A 21559-nucleotide genomic window follows, 5' to 3' on the forward strand; every position below is an offset into this window, starting at 1 on the left:
TGGGTGATAATGGGGGCATTATACTGTGTAGGGGGTATCATTGTGTAAGGTAGCTTTCTGGAAACATCATGAGATGGGACACTGTGGGGTTGTCATACTCTGTATGGGGGCATCATTGTGTGTGGAGGACACTGAGGGAATCCTATTATGTGGGAGGGACTGGAGGTAACAGTGTATAGAGGGGACACTGGGGAAATCCTACTATGTGGGGGAAACTTGGGACAACATACTGTAAAGAGGGGATACTGGGGGAATCAAACTGTGTAGGGGTACTATGGGGCATTATACTGTGTTGATGGCATCAATTGTGTGTCGAGGGCACTGGGGGAATTCTTCTATATGGGGTGAACTGGGGACACTGGTGGCATCATGCTGTGTTCGGGGACAATGGGAGCATTAAGGTACCGTCACACTAAACGATATCGCTAGCGATCCGTGACGTTGCAGCGTCCTCGCTAGCGATATCGTTTAGTTTGACACGCAGCAGCGATCAGGATCCTGCTGTGATGTCGCTGGTCGCTGAATAAAGTCCAGAACTTTATTTGGTCGTCCGATCGCCGTGTATCGTTGTGTTTGACACCAAAAGCAACGATACCAGCGATGTTTTACACTGGTAACCAGGGTAAACATCGGGTTACTAAGCGCAGGGCCGCGCTTAGTAACCCGATGTTTACCCTGGTTACCAGCGTAAAAGTAAAAAAAACAAACAGTACATGCTCACCTGCGCGTCCTCCAGCGTCTGCTTCCTGCTCTGACTGAGATCCGGCTCTAAAGTGAAAGTGAAAGCACAGCGGTGACGTCACCGCTGTGCTGTTAGGGCCGGAGCTCAGTCAGTGTCAGGAAGCAGACGCTGGGGGACGCGCAGGTGAGTATGTACTGTTTGTTTTTTTACTTTTACGCTGGTAACCAGGGTAAACATCGGGTTACTAAGCGCGGCCCTGCGCTTAGCAACCCGATGTGTACCCTGGTTACCCGGGGACCTCGGCATCGTTGGTCGCTGGAGAGCGGTCTGTGTGACAGCTCTCCAGCGATCAAACAGCGACGCTGCAGCGATCGGCATCGTTGTCGCTATCGCTGCAGCGTCGCTTAATGTGACGGTACCCTTATACTGTGTGGGAGGTATCATTGTGAAAGGAAGCTTTCAGAAAACATTATGAGATGGTACACTGTGGGGGCCTCATACTCTGTATGAAGGCATAATTGAGTGTGGGAGACACTGGGGGAACCCTACCATGTAGGGGGAACTAAGGGCAACAATGTGTTAATGGGGAAAATGAGGGTCATCCTACTGTGTGGAATAGGAGGCGTCATTGTGTAAGGTTGCATTGTGGAGTCACCAAGAGGGGCTGTCATACTCTTTATGGGGGCATCATTGTGTATGGAGGACATTGGGGGAATCCTACTATGTGGGTGAACTGCGGGCAACATACTGTGAAGAGGGGACACTAGGGATATCACTGTGTTGGGGGACAATGCGGGCATTATACTGTGTAGGGGGCATCATTGTGTAAGGTAGTATTGTGGGGCCATCTAGAGGGGGGACACTGTGGGGGCATCATACACTGTATGGAGGTGTCAGTGTGTGTGTGGGGGGCATCATACTCTGAATGGGGACATCTGTGTGGGTATTAAATTGTAAACTGTGATGGCAAACTATCAGGGGCTTCACTGGGGGCGTTATTTTTGTATGGATGCACAAAAAGAACTGGGGTGTTAAGGGTGTGGTTTGGCTGCAAAAAAAAAAATTGCCGAGCACCATAAACGGTGTCGTCTTTCCTGTGCTTCAGAGTCCTTCCTATGGTGCTTCTCCCAAACGTCACTGGAAAGATGCACATGGTATAAGCCGTGTTGTCATATGAAGAAATTCCACTTATTGGCACAGAACAAGTTAACACGAGGAGGCCGGTCGTCTTCACTTCTTCAGAAGAGAGGTCTTAAACACTAAGTAATGCTGTAGGACGGCCGCGATACGCCTATTGTAATGCCTTAAAATGCAGCGCTTGAAAATAGCATCTGCGGCATTGTTTCGCTCCATATCCTTCCGTTTTGTTTTTTTCTCTTTTCCCTCTCCCATTTGCCCCTTATTAATAATGGAGGCATTCACACATTGCTCAAAAATGCCAGAGCTTTAATTTGAAATGGATTCGACTTTCTGAAAGTTCCCGAAAATAAAAGAATAATAAAAAAAAGAATAAGAAAATAAGAAAAGCAGCTGGGAGACATTTGTGTGCAGGTTGAAAGCTGTGAAGAGTAAATGGTTTGACTGAATGGCTTTGCAAACCCCAAAGGAAAATATAGGCCTATTGTAAAGATGCTTGGTTACCATGGCAACAGAACGAGAGGCCATTTAGTATTTTTTTTTTTTTTTACATCTAGTAATTTTAGGCTCTTAGAAGCAGGTTTGGTCATTTCTGCCTCTTGATTCAATGTAATTTTCAAATAACCCAATTCTTCCCGTTTCTCCTCTTCTTTCTCCTTGACTTAAGATTTATTTTCGGAAACTAATTATATTCTAGGGATTGGTGAAAAGCAGCGACTCCGAGAAAAAAAAAAAAAAGTGGGTTTCCTTGTTTTAGATGCCTGGACTGAGATGCATCTGAAGTTAAAAGCAAATGACGGTAATTATCGGAGGCTCCGCCGCTCTCCACGTAGCGGGAACAGGAGCACAATTTAGAAGGTAAATATGTAAAGATAGTGACAGTTCTTTATTGGCGATCGTCAGCCATTCGTTGTGTGTGTGTGGGATAAGCACACAACAGATGGCAGTATAATGTACACACAGGGTTAATTGGGGGTCTATGAGGAATTCTAAAAAACAGTTCAGATAATCATCGAGTGCAATTTACAAAAAAAAGGTAAATGGGAATTATATCAGGAGGAGCAGAGATGGAGGATGCACTTTATCAATAGCAAGATAAACACTTGAATGTATTGAAGTGGTGGTAGGGGTCTACAAGAGATCTTAGAGTGAGGGGCTGGTGGACCGTAACAATTCTAAACCCATCGATGCAAAGCGGCATAATGTTATAGTAAAGCAGGAAGGGACCTAGCGCACAGTGCCGTACAGCAGGAAGGGACCGAGCGCACAGTGCCGTACAGCAGGAAGAGACCGAGCGTACAGTGCCATACAGCAGGAAGAGACCGAGCGTACAGGGCCATACAGCAGTAAGGGACCTAGCGCACAGTGCCGTACAGCAGGAAGGGACCGAGCGCACAGTGCCATACAGCAGGAAGAGACCTAGCGCACAGTGCCATACAGCAGGAAGAGACCGAGCGCACAGTGCCGTACAGCAGGAAGAGACCGAGCGCACAGTGCCGTACAGCAGGAAGAGACCGAGCGCACAGTGCCGTACAGCAGGAAGAGACCGAGCGTACAGGGCCATACAGCAGTAAGGGACCTAGCGCACAGTGCCGTACAGCAGGAAGAGACCGAGCGTACAGTGCCGTACAGCAGGAAGAGACCGAGCGTACAGGGCCATACAGCAGTAAGGGACCTAGCGCACAGTGCCGTACAGCAGGAAGGGACCGAGCGCACAGTGCCATACAGCAGGAAGAGACCTAGCGCACAGTGCGGTACAGCAGGAAGAGACCGAGCGCACAGTGCCGTACAGCAGGAAGAGACCGAGCGCACAGTGCCATACAGCAGTAAGGGACCGAGCGCACAGTGCCGTACAGCAGGAAGGGACCGAGCACACAGTGTCGTACAGCAGAAAAGGACCTAGCGCACAGTGCCGTACAGCAGGAAGAGACCGAGCGCACAGTGCCGTACAGCAGGAAGAGACCGAGCGCACAGTGCCGTACAGCAGGAAGAGACAGAGTGCACAGTGCTGTACAGCAGGAAGGGACCGAGCGCACAGTGCTGTACAGCAGGAAGGGACCTAGCGCACAGTGCCGTACAGCAGGAAGAGACCTAGTGCACAGTGCCGTACAGCAGGAAGAGACCGAGCGCACAGTGCTGTACAGCAGGAAGGGACCTAGCACACAGTGCCGTACAGCAGGAAGGGACCGAGCGCACAGTGCCATACAGCAGGAAGAGACCGAGCGCACAGTGCCGTACAGCCTCACTATTATGGCACTGTAGGAAGGAATCTGGCGCACTGTTCTCTATTATTACCGCACTGGACGAATCAATTACCGAACAAAGGTCTATTATTACTATATTGTAGGAAAGGACGTGTGGAAGGGACCTAGCGCACAATACCACACTATTATGACACTGTAGGTAGGGAACTAGCACAGTGTTATGCTGCAGCATTGGGCCTAGCACACATTGCTACACTATTACAACACTGCAGAAAGGGACCTAGCACACAGTGCCCCACTATTACATTACTGCAGGAAGGGACATAGTGCCCAGTGCCGTACTGCAGGAAGGGCCCTAGCACACAGTACCCCACTATTACATTGTTGCAGGAAGGGACCTAGTGCACGATTATTACCGCACTGCAAGAAGGAACTTACTGCACAATACTCTTTTACAATACTGTAGGAAAGGACTTAAAGTGGTTGACCACTACTAGGACAACCCCATCTCGATCTAAATGTATGGCCACAATAAAATAAAAAAGCTTATACTCACCTCCTGTGCCAGTGCCGTTTCAGTGGAGTCAACACTCGCGGTCCCGGGGCTCTTGCGCAGTTGCAAGAAACGGTGCGGCGCCCAATCAATGCTGGTGTCGCTGTCTCCGCCTTCGTACGAATTGGACATGAAGAGGAAGTCAGAGATCAGTTGCTGCCCAAATTTCCTCTTCATGTTCAAATCGACAGAAAGTGGATAGTGACACCCAGCGCTGGACTCTAAGCCAGGTGAGCTAACCAGCACTATTGTGTAGACTTGTTACTTTATGTTTCACTTTGTGCTGGACAAAGGCTGTATTTAAGTTTTCCTGTGATGTGGGTTATGAGGACTGAAATAAACCAGCCGGACTTTAAATAGAGACGGTTCTTGTGATACCTGATTGCTCCCCAGTCAGTAGCATTGTTACATACTGTAGAAGTGGACTAAGCCTAAGGCACCCTGCTATTACAGCACTGCAGGAAGTGACAGCATACAGCACCCTCGTTTTATGGCATGGCGGGAAGGGACCGTACAGCACCCTAGTATTATAATACAGCAGGAAAGGATTTTGGATACGGCAACATAATCTTACAATACTGCAGGAAAGGACTTCACAAGATGGGGGGTAGTCCTCTACCTGTCAGAGAGGTCAAGCACCAAGACAGGGATGTGATTGAATCCTCTGCACCCGCTATACCCAAGTGCAGGCTTAAATAAGTAAAACACAACATAATAAGCCACAGAAAGTAACATTTCATAAAATAAAGAAACGGAGTGGCGGATGCGTCCATTCCTCTGGATCCGGCCGTATACAGGTGATTGGTCACCTGTTATGTACTGGGAAGACTCTCATTGTCCTCACAGCGCAGTATCCTCAGGGTGAACAACCACATTCTATGAACTTCTGCTGTGAAACCATTGCTTTTTGTTCACATATCATGATTCTGATATAATGTGCGGTCACAATGGAGTCAGATCCCCGCGTCTTACATTATCCTGCACAACATATCCGAAAAGTGGACATCTCGGCTTTTTTTACGAATCACCTTTGTTACCTTTGCACTAATACCTCGAAATTACAAAATTGGAGATTTTTAATTTTTTTTTTTTTTTTAAGTTTTGCATTCCTTCGCTCGAAATAAGAGAAGCTTCCTGTTGTCACAGTCACACGTTTAGCAAGCTGTTTGCAAATCAAACTGCCATTTTTAGAGGTGCTTAAACTGGAAACTTAACTTTAAATGTTACCATAGAAACTCGACATAAAATGTTCTCTAAAGCCCCGAAGCCTGGAAGAATCTATTTCAAATGCACCTGCAGACAAAATCCTTGACAATAATTTCCGTGATCCTGACAAGAGTGTACCTTTTATTAACTAATGTATCCGAGCCTCTCCGTCAGATGCACAAGATTTTTTTTTATTATCATTTTGTATTTTTTTCTTACGTCTAAAACTGCTTTGCAAAGTAGCCACCGGAAAAAGCGGAAGATGCGCTCTCATCCCCATGTTGTTTAATGGAATTTTTTTTTTCTGAAAATGCTTGTTTCTTCTCCACACCGCATGGAGCGTACGGTTAAGTATGTTCTGTAAACTTGTCTGTTGTGTTTTTCCTCTAAGATGTAAGGTGAACTGGGGATAGACTTGCATTCCAAGTTCATAATTTTAGGTTCACAAGCTACAGTTTTCTTTTCTTTCTTCAATGATGATATAAAATATGGACATGTTTCAACTTCATGTAGTTCCAGATAGAGTAAAATTGCTTTAAAGGGGACTTGTCAGAACAATATTGGAGGTAATGGCCTCCCTAATAAAAATAATACACCCCCCATTTCTGACAACCAGCCTTGCTAAAGCAGACAGCCGGGGGCTGTCACCGCAGTGAAATTCTCCCGGTGAACTGCAGTGAACTCACCTCTGCACCGTAAGACATATTTCTCACAGTGCAGAGGTCACAGCAGTTCATTTGCCATTTGGGAACACAGCCTCAGTGACCGGAAGTAACCTTGATGATGACCGCTGGTCACTGACGCTGAGCTCGCAGCACCTCATTCATCAGTGGTTCTCAGCCTGGACAGTCGCATTTTGGCACCGTCAAACTATTGAAAACTATTTATCCCCCAGACATGTATTACGGCGTGGGACAGAACGACGAAGAGATGAGGGATATTGTTGTTTTTAATTTATTTTTGTTTTATTACAGGATACAAGGGATTCAGTGGAATTAGGCGTTAGGCAAGTATAACTGTTTGTTATTTTTAAATAAAAAAGTTAAACTGTGTTTTGTTTTATTTACAATAACATACTAATACTTTAGGATTAGTAATGGATAGGTGTCTTATAAACGCCTCTCCATTAGTAATCAGTGAGCTTGATGTCACCTGACAATACAAAGGTGACATCAACCCCACAAATATTCTGGCACTTTACCTGGTGCCATGCAATGTAGTGGTGTCAAGTGGGAAGAGCTGGGCAAAGTGCCAGAATCGGGCAGCTGCTGGCTGCTATTTTTAAGCTAGTGGGGGGAGGGCAAAATCTCTATGGCCCCTTACCTGCCAGAGAATACCAGCCCCCAGCTGTAGCAAGGTTGGTTGTCAAAAATGGGGGGGGGACATGATGTTTTTTAAAGTTATTTATTTAAATAATTAAAAAAATATGGCGTGGGGAACCCTCTATTCTGATGGGAGCAGTAGTCCCAGAAGCCAACACCAATGACTGGATGTAAACTTTATACCTCCGATCATAGCTGCATTCTCACGCTGTCATTTGACAGCGTGGGAACCGTGTCTCTCTGACCGGCGGGGATAATTTTACTGCCGATTAGTAGCGGTGTTTGCTGCACTGTCATGCACATGACATCGCGACAAACATCCGGTGTTTGGGCAGCCGAACCCAAACAGTAACATGGACTTCCTGGTGAAGTCCCTGTTTGGTGCCCGAACAGTAGGTGTTTGGTACGGATATCGAACTTTATTGTTCGGGTTCGCCCATCTCTAGTAACAGTCTGATGTGACAATCATGAGAAATCTAGAGTAGAAATTGTATGCAAATCAAGTTGGGGGCGTGTCAAGAAGCAGCCCAAGAGTAGTCACTGACACACCTCCAGTGCAGTTCCAGCCAATGCCCTTGGACTGCTACTTGACACGCCCCCAGCTTGAATTGTATCTTCTACACTAGATTTCTCATGACTGGTGTTGTGAATTTGCTTTTTGCTCCCTCTAGTGGTTACTAGTTTTTTGACTCTGGTTTTTCTGTCATTCCTTTTATCCGCACCTGGGTCGTTAGTTAGGGGTGTTGCTATATAAGCTCCCTGGACCTTCAGTTCAATGCCTGGCAACGTAGTTATCAGAGCTAGTCTGCTGTGCTCTTGTCTACTGATCCTGGTTCCAGTTATATCAGCTAAGTCTGCCTTTTGCTTTTTGCTATTTGTTTTGGTTTTGTATTTTTGTCCAGCTTGTTCCAAATCTATATCCTGACCTTTGCTGGAAGCTCTAGGGGGCTGGTGTTCTCCCCCCGGACCGTTAGACGGTTCGGGGGTTCTTGAATTTCCAGTGTGGATTTTGATAGGGTTTTTGTTGACCATATAAGTTACCTTTCTTTATTCTGCTATCAGTAAGCGGGCCTCTCTGTGCTAAACCTGGTTCATTTCTGTGTTTGTCATTTCCTCTTACCTCACCGTCATTATTTGTGGGGGGCTTCTATCCAGCTTTGGGGTCCCCTTCTCTGGAGGCAAGAAAGGTCTTTGTTTTCCTCTACTAGGGGTAGCTAGATTCTCCGGCTGGCGCGTGTCATCTAGAATCAACGTAGGAATGATCCCCGGCTACTTCTAGTGTTGGCGTTAGGAGTAGATATATGGTCAACCCAGTTACCACTGCCCTATGAGCTGGATTTTTGTATTCTGCAGACTTCCACGTTCCTCTGAGACCCTCGCCATTGGGGTCATAACAGTTTGCCAGGCCAGTATTAAATGTTTAATGCATTGCAGAAGAGGGATTATAAGAAAGAAGATTCTGAGTTTTTTTTTTTTTTTTTCTTCTTCCCCTTTACCTCAGAGTGGCTATGCTTGCTGCAGACATGAATGTCCAGACTTTGATTACAAGTGTGGACCAGCTGGCTACTCGTGTGCAGGGCATACAAGACTATGTTATCAGAAATCCTAGGTCAGAACCTAAAATACCGATTCCTGAACTGTTTTCCGGAGACAGGTTTAAGTTTAGGAATTTCGTGAATAATTGTAAATTGTTTTTGTCCCTGAGACCCTGTTCATCTGGAGATTCTGCTCAGCAAGTAAAAATTGTTATTTCGTTCTTACGGGGCGACCCTCAGGATTGGGCTTTTTCGCTGGCGCCAGGAGATCCGGCATTGGCTGATCTTGATGCGTTTTTTCTGGCGCTCGGTTTACTTTATGAGGAACCCAATCTTGAGATTCAGGCAGAAAAGGCCTTGCTGGCTATGTCTCAGGGGCAGGACGAGGCTGAAGTGTATTGCCAAAAATTTCGGAAATGGTCCGTGCTGACACATTGGAACGAGTGTGCACTGGCCGCTAATTTTAGAAATGGCCTTTCTGAAGCCATTAAGAATGTTATGGTGGGTTTTCCCATTCCCACAGGTCTGAATGATACTATGGCACTGGCTATTCAAATTGACCGGCGGTTGCGGGAGCGCAAAACCGCAAATTCCCTCATGGTGTTGTCTGAACAGACACCTAATTCGGTGCAATGTGATAGAAAAACCGCAAATTCCCTCATGGTGTTGTCTGAACAGACACCTGATTTAATGCAATGTGATAGAATCCTGACTAGAAATGAGCGGAAAATTCATAGACGCCGGAATGGCTTGTGCTACTACTGTGGTGATTCTACACATGTTATCTCAGCATGCTCTAAACGTATAGCTAAGGTTGTTAGTCCTGTCACCGTTGGTAATTTGCAACCTAAATTTATTCTGTCTGTAACTTTGATTTGCTCACTGTCATCTTATCCTGTCATGGCGTTTGTAGATTCAGGTGCTGCCCTGAGTCTCATGGATCTCTCATTTGCTAAGCGCTGTGGTTTTACTCTTGAACCATTAGAAAATCCTATTCCTCTTAGGGGTATTGATGCTACACCATTGGCAGCAAATAAACCGCAGTATTGGACACAGGTTACCATGTGCATGACTCCTGATCACCGCGAGGTGATACGTTTCCTGGTTTTACATAAAATGCATGATTTGGTCGTTTTAGGGCTGCCATGGTTACAGACCCATAATCCAGTCCTGGACTGGAAGGCTATGTCAGTCTCAAGTTGGGGCTGTCGTGGTATTCATGGGGATTCCCTGCCTGTGTCTATTGCTTCTTCTACGCCTTCGGAAGTTCCGGAGTATTTGTCTGATTATCAGGATGTCTTCAGTGAGTCTGAGTCCAGTGCACTGCCTCCTCATAGGGACTGTGACTGTGCTATAGATTTGATCCCAGGCAGTAAATTTCCTAAGGGAAGACTGTTTAATCTGTCGGTGCCTGAACATACCGCTATGCGTTCATATATCAAGGAGTCTCTGGAGAAAGGACATATTCGTCCGTCTTCTTCCCCTCTTGGTGCGGGATTCTTTTTTGTGGCAAAAAAGGACGGATCTTTGAGACCTTGTATTGATTATCGGCTTTTAAATAAGATCACTGTCAAATTTCAGTATCCTTTACCGCTGTTGTCTGACTTGTTTGCCCGGATTAAGGGTGCCAAGTGGTTCACCAAGATAGACCTTCGTGGTGCGTACAACCTTGTGCGCATTAAGCAAGGTGATGAATGGAAAACCGCATTCAATACGCCCGAAGGTCATTTTGAGTACTTGGTGATGCCTTTTGGGCTCTCCAATGCGCCTTCAGTTTTTCAGTCCTTTATGCATGACATTTTCCGGAAGTATCTGGATAAATTTTTGATTGTTTATCTGGATGATATTTTGGTTTTTTCTGATAATTGGGATTCGCATGTGGAGCAGGTCAGGTTGGTCTTTAAAATTTTGCGTGAAAATTCTTTGTTTGTCAAGGGCTCAAAGTGTCTCTTTGGTGTGCAGAAGGTTCCCTTTTTGGGGTTCATTTTTTCCCCTTCTGCTGTGGAGATGGACCCAGTCAAGGTCCGAGCTATTCTTGATTGGACTCAGCCCTCGTCAGTTAAGAGTCTTCAGAAGTTCTTGGGCTTCGCTAACTTCTACCGTCGTTTTATCGCTAATTTTTCTAGCATTGTGAAACCTTTGACGGATATGACCAAGAAGGGCTCCGATGTAGCTAACTGGGCTCCTGCTGCCGTGGAGGCTTTCCAGGAGTTGAAACGCCGGTTTACTTCGGCGCCTGTTTTGTGCCAGCCTGACGTCTCACTTCCCTTTCAGGTTGAGGTGGATGCTTCGGAGATTGGGGCAGGGGCCGTTTTGTCGCAGAGAGGCCCTGGTTGCTCTGTTATGAAACCTTGTGCCTTTTTCTCTAGGAAGTTTTCGCCTGCCGAGCGAAATTATGATGTGGGCAATCGGGAGTTGTTGGCCATGAAATGGGCATTTGAGGAGTGGCGTCATTGGCTCGAGGGTGCTAAGCATCGTGTGGTGGTCTTGACTGATCACAAAAATCTGATGTATCTCGAGTCTGCTAAACGCCTTAATCCGAGACAGGCCCGCTGGTCATTGTTTTTCTCCCGCTTTGATTTTGTTGTCTCGTATTTACCAGGTTCAAAGAATGTGAAGGCCGATGCTCTTTCTAGGAGCTTTGTGCCTGATGCTCCTGGAGTCGCTGATCCTGTTGGTATTCTTAAAGATGGAGTTATCTTGTCAGCTATTTCTCCGGATCTGCGACGTGTGTTGCAGAGATTTCAGGCTGATAGGCTTGAGTCTTGTCCACCTGACAGACTGTTTGTCCCGGATAAGTGGACCAGCAGAGTCATTTCCGAGGTTCATTCCTCGGTGTTGGCAGGTCACCCGGGAATTTTTGGCACCAGAGATCTGGTGGCCAGGTCCTTTTGGTGGCCTTCCTTGTCAAGGGATGTGCGGTCATTTGTGCAGTCCTGTGGGACTTGTGCTCGAGCTAAGCCTTGCTGTTCTCGTGCCAGCGGTTTGCTCTTGCCCTTGCCTGTCCCGAAGAGACCTTGGACACATATCTCCATGGATTTCATTTCTGATCTTCCGCTATCTCAGGGCATGTCCGTTATCTGGGTGATTTGTGATCGCTTCTCCAAGATGGTCCATTTGGTTCCTTTGCCTAAGCTGCCTTCCTCTTCCGATCTGGTTCCTGTGTTTTTCCAGAACGTAGTTCGTTTGCACGGCATCCCTGAGAATATTGTGTCAGACAGAGGATCCCAGTTCGTTTCCAGGTTCTGGCGATCCTTTTGTAGTAGGATGGGCATTGATTTGTCGTTTTCGTCTGCTTTCCATCCTCAGACTAATGGACAGACGGAGCGAACCAATCAGACTTTGGAGGCTTATTTGAGGTGTTTTGTCTCTGCTGATCAGGACGATTGGGTGACATTCTTGCCGTTGGCTGAGTTTGCCCTTAATAATCGGGCTAGTTCCGCCACCTTGGTTTCGCCTTTTTTCTGCAACTCTGGTTTCCATCCTCGCTTTTCTTCGGGTCATGTGGAGCCTTCTGACTGTCCTGGGGTGGATTCTGTGGTGGATAGGTTGCAGCAGATCTGGAATCATGTGGTGGACAACTTGAAGTTGTCACAGGAGAAGGCTCAGCGCTTTGCCAACCGCCGCCGCGGTGTGGGTCCCCGACTACGCGTTGGGGATTTGGTATGGCTTTCTTCCCGCTTTGTTCCTATGAAGGTCTCCTCTCCCAAATTTAAACCTCGTTTTATTGGGCCTTACAAGATATTGGAAATCCTTAATCCTGTATCTTTTCGTCTGGATCTTCCTGTGTCGTTTGCTATTCACAATGTATTTCATAGGTCCTTGTTGCGGCGGTACATTGTGCCTGTAGTTCCTTCTGCTGAGCCTCCTGCTCCGGTGTTGGTTGAGGGCGAGTTGGAGTACGTGGTGGAGAAGATCTTGGATTCTCGCCTCTCCAGGCGGAGACTTCAGTACCTGGTCAAGTGGAAGGGCTATGGTCAGGAGGATAATTCCTGGGTGGTCGCCTCTGATGTTCATGCGGCCGATTTAGTTCGTGCCTTTCATGCCGCTCATCCTGATCGCCCTGGTGGTCGTGGTGAGGGTTCGGTGACCCCTCACTAAGGGGGGGGTACTGTTGTGAATTTGCTTTTTGCTCCCTCTAGTGGTTACTAGTTTTTTGACTCTGGTTTTTCTGTCATTCCTTTTATCCGCACCTGGGTCGTTAGTTAGGGGTGTTGCTATATAAGCTCCCTGGACCTTCAGTTCAATGCCTGGCAACGTAGTTATCAGAGCTAGTCTGCTGTGCTCTTGTCTACTGATCCTGGTTCCAGTTATATCAGCTAAGTCTGCCTTTTGCTTTTTGCTATTTGTTTTGGTTTTGTATTTTTGTCCAGCTTGTTCCAAATCTATATCCTGACCTTTGCTGGAAGCTCTAGGGGGCTGGTGTTCTCCCCCCGGACCGTTAGACGGTTCGGGGGTTCTTGAATTTCCAGTGTGGATTTTGATAGGGTTTTTGTTGACCATATAAGTTACCTTTCTTTATTCTGCTATCAGTAAGCGGGCCTCTCTGTGCTAAACCTGGTTCATTTCTGTGTTTGTCATTTCCTCTTACCTCACCGTCATTATTTGTGGGGGGCTTCTATCCAGCTTTGGGGTCCCCTTCTCTGGAGGCAAGAAAGGTCTTTGTTTTCCTCTACTAGGGGTAGCTAGATTCTCCGGCTGGCGCGTGTCATCTAGAATCAACGTAGGAATGATCCCCGGCTACTTCTAGTGTTGGCGTTAGGAGTAGATATATGGTCAACCCAGTTACCACTGCCCTATGAGCTGGATTTTTGTATTCTGCAGACTTCCACGTTCCTCTGAGACCCTCGCCATTGGGGTCATAACAGACTGGCACATGGGATCTTCACAAAAAAGGTTTTGTTTTTATTGGGGGATAAGCGCCTACACAGCCATATATATGTAAAAATCCCCTGACAGTTTCCCTTTAACCTGGCATTAATAAGACCTGGCGGGTGCTGAGTTCACATAGGAGAATCAATACAGGATCTGTTCACATCATATATAGGCTCTATGTTCGGTATAAGTATACTGTACTTATAATATGCCCATTCAATACAACTGAATGCCGCAATAAGCATGTATATTATATACATACCATGCAGTATATGTATTTATATAATAGGAGTTAATAGCAGTTCTATGCAACTGTGTAGGCATTTAATTGCATACATCTGAAGCCCTCTACACATCACATTTTTACTCTCCGTTGAGCTTAGTAGATGGAATATATTAAAAGGTTTTTGCAATCTATTCCTCGTATATAAAATGAAGGAGATTTTGGCTGGAAATACACGGCAATTTTGGCCGCTACGCAGGTTGCGCAGCCAAAAATCACTCTATACCGCTGCTAAATCGCAGTGTAATGCATTAATTCTGGAAGGTACTGTGGCCGCGGCAAGCAAATTGCAAATAATCCAACAGTTCTAAATTTTTGCAACTTGTTGGTCGAGGTGGCCGTATCTTGCAGGGAACATAGGCTGCGATGCAGCAGTAACAGAACGAGTTTTGGCAGCAAGACCCATGTCGCTCACAGCAAAGTCACAGCTTTAAAATGGTTGTGTGATAACAAGTTGCACAGAAGTTTTTGGTTGTGCGATTTGTCTACAAATCGCTGCCGTTTGACACGTGTCACTGTGCAGCCCCAACCTAAACAAGTGTCGCTGTGCAGCCCCAGCCTAAACACGTGTCGCTGTGCAGCCCCAGCCTAAACACGTGTCGCTGTGCAGCCCCAGCCTAAACACGTGTCGCTGTGCAGCCCCAGCCTAAACACGTGTCGCTGTGCAGCCCCAGCCTAAACACGTGTCGCTGTGCAGCCCCAGCCTAAACACGTGTCGCTGTGAGCCCCAGCCTAAACATGTGTCGCTGTGCAGCCCCAGCCTAAACACGTGTCGCTGTGCAGCCCCAGCCTAAACACGTGTCGCTGTGCAGCCCCAGCCTAAACACGTGTCGCTGTGCAGCCCCAGCCTAAACACGTGTCGCTGTGCAGCCCCAGCCTAAACACGTGTTGCTGTGCAGCCCCAGCCTAAACACGTGTCGCTGTGCAGCCCCAGCCTAAGCACGTGTCGCTGTGCAGCCCCAGCCTAAACACATGTCGCTGTGCAGCCCCAGCCTAAACACGTGTCGCTGTGCAGCCCCAGCCTAAACACGTGTCGATGTGCAGCCCCAGCCTAAACACATGTCGCTGTGCAGCCCCAGCCTAAACACGCTGTGCAGCCCCAGTCTAAACATGCTGTGCAGCCCCAGCCTAAACACGTGTCGCTGTGCAGCCCCAGCCTAAACACGTGTCGCTGTGCAGCCCCAGCCTAAACACGTGTCGCTGTGCAGCCCCAGCCTAAACACGTGTCGCTGTGCAGCCCCAGCCTAAACACATGTCGCTGTGCAGCCCCAGCCTAAACATGCTGTGCAGCCCCAGCCTAAACATGCTGTGCAGCCCCAGCCTAAACACGCTATGCAGCCCCAGCCTAAACACGTGTCGCTGTGCAGCCCCAGCCTAAACACGTGTCGCTGTGCAGCCCCAGCCTAAACACGTGTCGCTGTGCAGCCCCAGCCTAAACATGCTGTGCAGCCCCAGCCTAAACATGCTGTGCAGCCCCAGCCTAAACACGCTATGCAGCCCCAGCCTAAACACGTGTCGCTGTGCAGCCCCAGCCTAAACACGTGTCGCTGTGCAGCCCCAGCCTAAACACGTGTCGCTGTGCAGCCCCAGCCTAAACACATGTCGCTGTGCAGCCCCAGCCTAAACACGCGTCGCTGTTCAGCCCCAGCCTAAATACATGTCGCTGTGCAGCCCCAGCCTAAACACGCGTCGCTGTGCAGCCCCAGCCTAAACACGCGTCGCTGTGCAGCCCCAGCCTAAACACGTGTCGCTGTGCAGCCCCAGCCTAAACACGTGTCGCTGTGCAGCCCCAGCCTAAACACCTGTCGCTGTGCAGCCCCAGCCTAAACACCTGTCGCTGTGCAGCCCCAGCCTAAACATGCTGTGCAGCCCCAGCCTAAACATGCTGTGCAGCCCCAGCCTAAACATGCTGTGCAGCCCCAGCCTAAACACGTGTCGCTGTGCAGCCCCAGCCTAAACACGTGTCGCTGTGCAGCCCCAGCCTAAACACCTGTCGCTGTGCAGCCCCAGCCTAAACATGCTGTGCAGCCCCAGCCTAAACATGCTGTGCAGCCCCAGCCTAAACACGCTATGCAGCCCCAGCCTAAACACGTGTCGCTGTGCAGCCCCAGCCTAAACACATGTCGCTGTGCAGCCCCAGCCTAAACACGTGTCGCTGTGCAGCCCCAGCCTAAACACGTGTCGCTGTGCAGCCCCAGCCTAAACACATGTCGCTGTGCAGCCCCAGCCTAAACACGCGTCGCTGTTCAGCCCCAGCCTAAATACATGTCGCTGTGCAGCCCCAGCCTAAACACGCGTCGCTGTGCAGCCCCAGCCTAAACATGCGTCGCTGTGCAGCCCCAGCCTAAACATCTGTCGCTGTGCAGCCCCAGCCTAAACACATGTCGCTGTGTAGCCCCAGCCTAAACACATGTCGCTGTGCAGCCCCAGCCTAAACACGTGTCGCTGTGCAGCCCCAGAATAAACATGTGTCGCTGTGCAGCCCCAGCCTAAACATGTGTGGCTGTGCAGCCCCGGAATAAACATGTGTTGCTGTGCAGCCCCAGCCTAAACACGCTTCGCTGTGCAGCCCCAGAATAAACACATGTCGCTGTGCAGCCCCAGCCTAAACACGCTTCGCTGTGCAGCCCCAGCCTAAACACGCTGTGCAGCCTCAGCCTAAACACGTGTCGCTGTGCAGCCCCAGCCTAAATGTTTGTTTTTTACTTCTTGCGCTATAATAAAAATAAAAACCTTTTCACCTGTGATCCGTGTAGCGTGTACGTCAAACACAGATTTAGAATGTGACGTGAGCTTGGCTTGTGGCACAGATTCGGCAGCACACAGTTTACACACGATACAACACGATACTGAATGGCACATTTACAGGAGAGGATTGTTCCCCATCTCTGGTTATAAATAACAATGTTCCCAATCACTGACAGCAAACTGAGAACTTGAAAATAATGCACTAGAATATTATATAACTTGTGAAAATATAAGGTGTGTGGGGAACACCGTGAGGGAATCATTGTGTGGGGGCATTGTACTGTGTACATGGTCACTACAGGTATCATAAGGTGTGTGGGAGGCGTCATTGTGTGGGGGGCATTGTTCTGGGTGCATGGTCACTACAGGCATCATAAGGTGTGTGGGAGGCATCATGGGGGCATCATTGTGGGGGGGCATTGTCCTGTGTGCATGGTCACTACAGGCATCATAAGGTGTGTGGGAGGCATCATGGGGGGCATCATTGTGTGGGGGTACTGTTCTGTGTGCATGGTCACTACAGGCATCATAAGGTGTGTTGGGGTCGTCATTGGGGCATCATTGTGTGGGAGAGCATTGTACTGTGTATATCGTCACTGGAAGCATCATAAGGTGTGTGGGAGGCACTATAGGGGGTATCATTATGAGGAGGGCATTGTACTGTATGCATGGTCACTACAGGTATCAGAAGGTGTGAGGGGCATCATTGTGTGGGGGCATTGTTCTCTGTGCATGGTCACTACAGGCATCATAAGGTGTGTTGGAGGGCACCATTGGGGCATCATTGTGTGGGGGCATTGTACTGTGCGCATGGTCACTACAGGCATCATATGGTGTGTTGGGGGTGTAGTACTTCATTCACGGTCACTGGAAGCATCATAAGGTGTGTGGAAGGCACTATGGGGGGCATCATCGTGAGGGGGGCATTGTACTGTGTGCATGGTCACTACAGGTATCAGAAGGTGTGTGGGGGCACCGTTGTGGGTGTGGGGGGGCATTGTACAGCGTGCATGGTCACTGGAAGAATGATAATGTATATAGGGTGGGCATCATACTGCAGGGAGGCCATAAAAGGGGTATTAAACTGTGTGGGAACAATAGATGGCTTCAAAGTGGTAGAAATCTGCATTACTCACATGAACCCGCTGGCGTCATCTTTCGGGTGACAGACTCCTTGGTTTTCACATGGGTTGCTGGAACATGCATTAAGTGAGATCTCACAATTTTTTCCCTGCAAAATAAAAAAAAACAACACATAGGTCTATAAACAGTAATCCTCCAATCCTACGGGCTCCTGTGGATAAATGCACATTTTTAACTTTGGCTGTAGCCATTGTATTGTAGCACAAGGCGCGGGGGCCGAGTTTACGTACGGGGGTTTTTTGTTTGTTTTTTTTGCCTTTAACAAGTATTTTTTGTATGCAGTTTGAAACAGTTGAAATTATTTTTATGGAGTTTTTTCTTTATTTAATCCATATCAAAAGTCAGATAAATATCCAAAGCCTGCTGTATTATAAAAAAAAGAAGAAAAAAGGCAAGCTTTACACAAATGATCATATTTGGGGTCATTATTATATAAGTCCCTACTTAATGGACAAAAAGGGAATCTGTCGGTAGGATCAACTCCTCCTAAGCCGTCCATATGGGCACGCACATCATAGGAAGCTGAATAAAATGATACCTTGATATCAGCAATCCGATTATTTATTCCAGAGAAATCCTGTTTTTTTTCTAATATGTAAATGAGCTGTTAAGATCTATGGGCTGGACATAGATCTCCCTGAGAATCCGCCTCCAGAGCTTATTTTACATGAAAGGGATGTTTAAAGGGTTATATTACCTTCCATAGACAGATATTGCGGGATAGCGGAGGTAAATATAAGTACTTTTGTAATTTACTGCTTCTTAAAATTTGCAGCCGTTCTTGAGATATTAACAACACCTTTTTCTCTTGTTTACAGCTGGTTACCTAGGAGACCGACCACTGCTGCTTTCTGACTTGTTTCTACTGCACTAAAGCTGGCGGGGATTAGGAGATAACAGCACTCTCCAGCGATCCTTACAGCTTCATAACAGCGCTTACAAGCTTAGTAGAAAAGTGCTTGTAGATGTCAAACGGTCTGCTGTCTAGCAGCGGTGGCCGGTCTCCAAAGTAACGAGCTGTAAACAGAAGAAAAGTGTTAATATCTCAAGAACGGCTGAAAATTTTAATAAGCAGTAAATTGCAAAATTGCTTGTTTTTACAAGTACTATCGGAAAATACCCAATTTATGAAGAAGAATAATCTTTTAATTAAAAAAAAGACCCGTTTTGGAAGTACATCGAATCATATGGCTTTCAGGCCAAACGTCGAAGGTATAAAGCCTGAAAGTAGAAAAGTGTCACTTTTGCGGAATTTTAGCGGATTTTTTGCGGATTTCCTCCTGACACTCCAAAATCATGAGAAATCCGCAAAAAATCCGCAAAAACAAAGAACATGTTGCTTCTTTTTGCGGATTGCGTTTTTTTTGCGGAAAAAAATGCCAAATTTGCACAAAAAATGCGAAATGCATTCTAAATGATAGGATGCATAATTTAAGCATTTTTTGTGCAGAATTATTGCGTTTTTATTGGGGAATTCCGCAAAAAAACCCGCAAAAATTCCTGAAGAAATCCGGACGTGTGCACATACCCTGACAGGTGAGTCCATCGCATTAATCGCATGGAATCGAGACTCATGTGAACTGAGCTCTATACTACTGAATGGCCCCCGATAATGTAGCAGCATCCGCTGATTGTTAACCACTTGTAGCCCGTCTGGCCGAGCTTTTATTGTCAGGGATATTACAAATTGTATCTTTCATTAAAAACCCGTCTTTCTCCATCTAGATCTCTTCTGTGTCACAGCTGCATACAAAAAAACCATTAAGCCTGGTAAAAAAAAAAAAAAGTCAGAAATCCGACAGGCGGGAATATTTCCTACTAGGTACCACTGAGAGCCGCTTCTAAAAGCACCACTCGCTTCCTCCGCCAGCAGATAATGGAGGATTCCAGTTTTATTTCCAAAGCTCGGTGACATCTTCTATTTCACGACAGGAGGAGGAATTTTTGCTTTTAATTGTGAAAAACTAAATACGGTACTTCTTTTTTTTTTTTTTTTGCATAGCACCTGTCATCAGACAGAAGGGGGGGATACTCAGCTAATAGAGGCAGAATATGTAAAATAGCGGCGTCTTTTAATTGTGCCTCCTCCACGTACGTAGCAATCAGGAGCTTTTGTTAGGTGATTTTCATCTCCTGGTGAATGTATAAAGCACATGGACGGTGCAGGAATGTATGGAGACGGGGGTTCCTATACATTTCAGTGTAAAAAATAGGGGTTATCCCAGCAACAAAATGTATGATTGTTGATGATCCAACAGCTTGGATCCCGTATGAGTCCAAAAAACATGGCCCCCAGTAAATCGAGAGGTAGCGCTCATGTGTAACCGCTGCTTCCTTCAGCAGTGCGCATGCGTAACCGTCACTCTCATAGACAGTGAATAGGGATGCATATCGCGCATGCGCACCGCTGCTTTGTTCCCACAGGAGAGAAAGAAAAAATTGGATGTCATCCGAGGGCGATCCGATTTTTTTCACTGACCCATTGACTTGCATTGCTGATGTTGATCGGATGCTCGGATCAACCTCGGGTAGGTCTCCGATTTTTTCCGCAGATCACTCGGTCCAAGGAAAAAAAAAAATCAGACACGTGCACAGCCCCATAGAATAACATATGTGAGAGTGCTATCCGTAGATAACACTTAGTCGTGTGCACCTTATATTCAGTGTCCGCTCTCCGCCTCCATCACTGGACACTTCTGTTAGTTTGGGAACTTTTTCAGATGTCATTTCTGGAAATAGCAGCCACGTTCCCCCGACTCACTGCCCGTTTTACCCCATTAACACCAAACGTCTTGGATGATTTTTTTCCCCACCCTTTGTATTGATCACACCCTTAAACCTCCAACCTAAATGCCTTTATTAAATCATGAGCAGAAACTTTTTTTTTTTTTTGATCCTCAGTTTCATTAGCCTCCAAAATGTATTGGATGGTGGACACATGCGGCTGCGGGGAGAGAGCCACCCAACCAGTGAGCCTCTGATGGCTATTACCGGCCTCGTTTCCACTGTACGTGTCCTCATATGGCCCCGATCCACGTGAAGCGTGAAAAAAAATACTCATCCGCAGTCCACAACCTGCCGTGCAATATTTGGTAAAAGTGCAAACAACAAATGTACCGTAATTTATAGGGCAGTGGCTGCAAACTTAGAAGTTTGTAGTAAATGTAAAAACTTTGCAACTTTGTAAAACTTTTTATCCAGACGACTGGCTGCTTTTATATACCAAACAGCGCCACACTTGTCTTCAGGTTGTGTGCGGTATTGCAACTCAGCCCCTGTTTTTGGAAGAAAGCAGTTACTAATTTAAAAATGTTGTCCAGGATCACAAACACATGACAGCTTTCCTTCAGAAACAGCGCCGCCCTTGACCATTGGTTTTGCTTGGTATTGCAATCGATCTCCAGTAAAGTGAATGAAGCTGCAATAGTGAATGAAGGTGCCATTTCTCAAAGAAAGCAGCCATGTTTTTTTTTTCTAATTGTGGACAATCCCTTTAAGTCACCAACTCATACCTTGAAGCCGGGTGGACAGACACATTTATAATACTCCACGGCATCGTTCTGACAGCTGGCCTGGTGACGACAAGGACTGGACAAACATGGCTCACATTTGGCCTGGATAGTCAAGCTTGGTGGTCCTGTGGGGGAGAAACCAGAATATAAACGGTAGGAATAAAAGCCGACATATGGCCCCCCGATCCGATGCCTCGTCCTGAATCCCAATTATGGCATTCTGCTAATGATGGCGGCGGCCTCAGAAAAGCCAATTTCAATAATGCACTGCGGACAAATTTAATGGTCACCCGCTGCAAAGTGTTACGCAGAATAGGGGGCAGTAAATCAGATTTCTGCTTCTTTAACCCACAGGAGGA

The 21559-nt window shown here is 47.1% G+C and overlaps 1 protein-coding gene and 1 long non-coding RNA gene across 2 annotated transcripts in view; one reads left to right on the forward strand and one right to left on the reverse strand.

Moving 5' to 3' along the window:
* Nucleotides 1–21559, reverse strand: part of SLIT1 (slit guidance ligand 1) — a 366291-nt gene that overhangs the window by 35974 nt on the left and 308758 nt on the right. The window contains exons 27-28 of the mRNA XM_077258294.1: nucleotides 21201–21325; nucleotides 17682–17776 (exon numbers count right to left, since the gene is read on the reverse strand). Coding sequence (XP_077114409.1) covers nucleotides 17682–17776; nucleotides 21201–21325 — 220 coding nt within the window. The remainder of the gene's footprint in view (nucleotides 1–17681; nucleotides 17777–21200; nucleotides 21326–21559) is intronic.
* Nucleotides 2580–21559, forward strand: part of LOC143769603 (uncharacterized) — a 28248-nt gene continuing 9268 nt past the window's right edge. Inside the window, exon 1 of the long non-coding RNA XR_013214430.1 lies at nucleotides 2580–2677. This is a non-coding gene — a long non-coding RNA (uncharacterized LOC143769603). The remainder of the gene's footprint in view (nucleotides 2678–21559) is intronic.

This window comes from Ranitomeya variabilis, chromosome 4 (assembly GCF_051348905.1).
Source record: "Ranitomeya variabilis isolate aRanVar5 chromosome 4, aRanVar5.hap1, whole genome shotgun sequence".
Lineage (NCBI taxonomy): Eukaryota > Metazoa > Chordata > Amphibia > Anura > Dendrobatidae > Ranitomeya > Ranitomeya variabilis.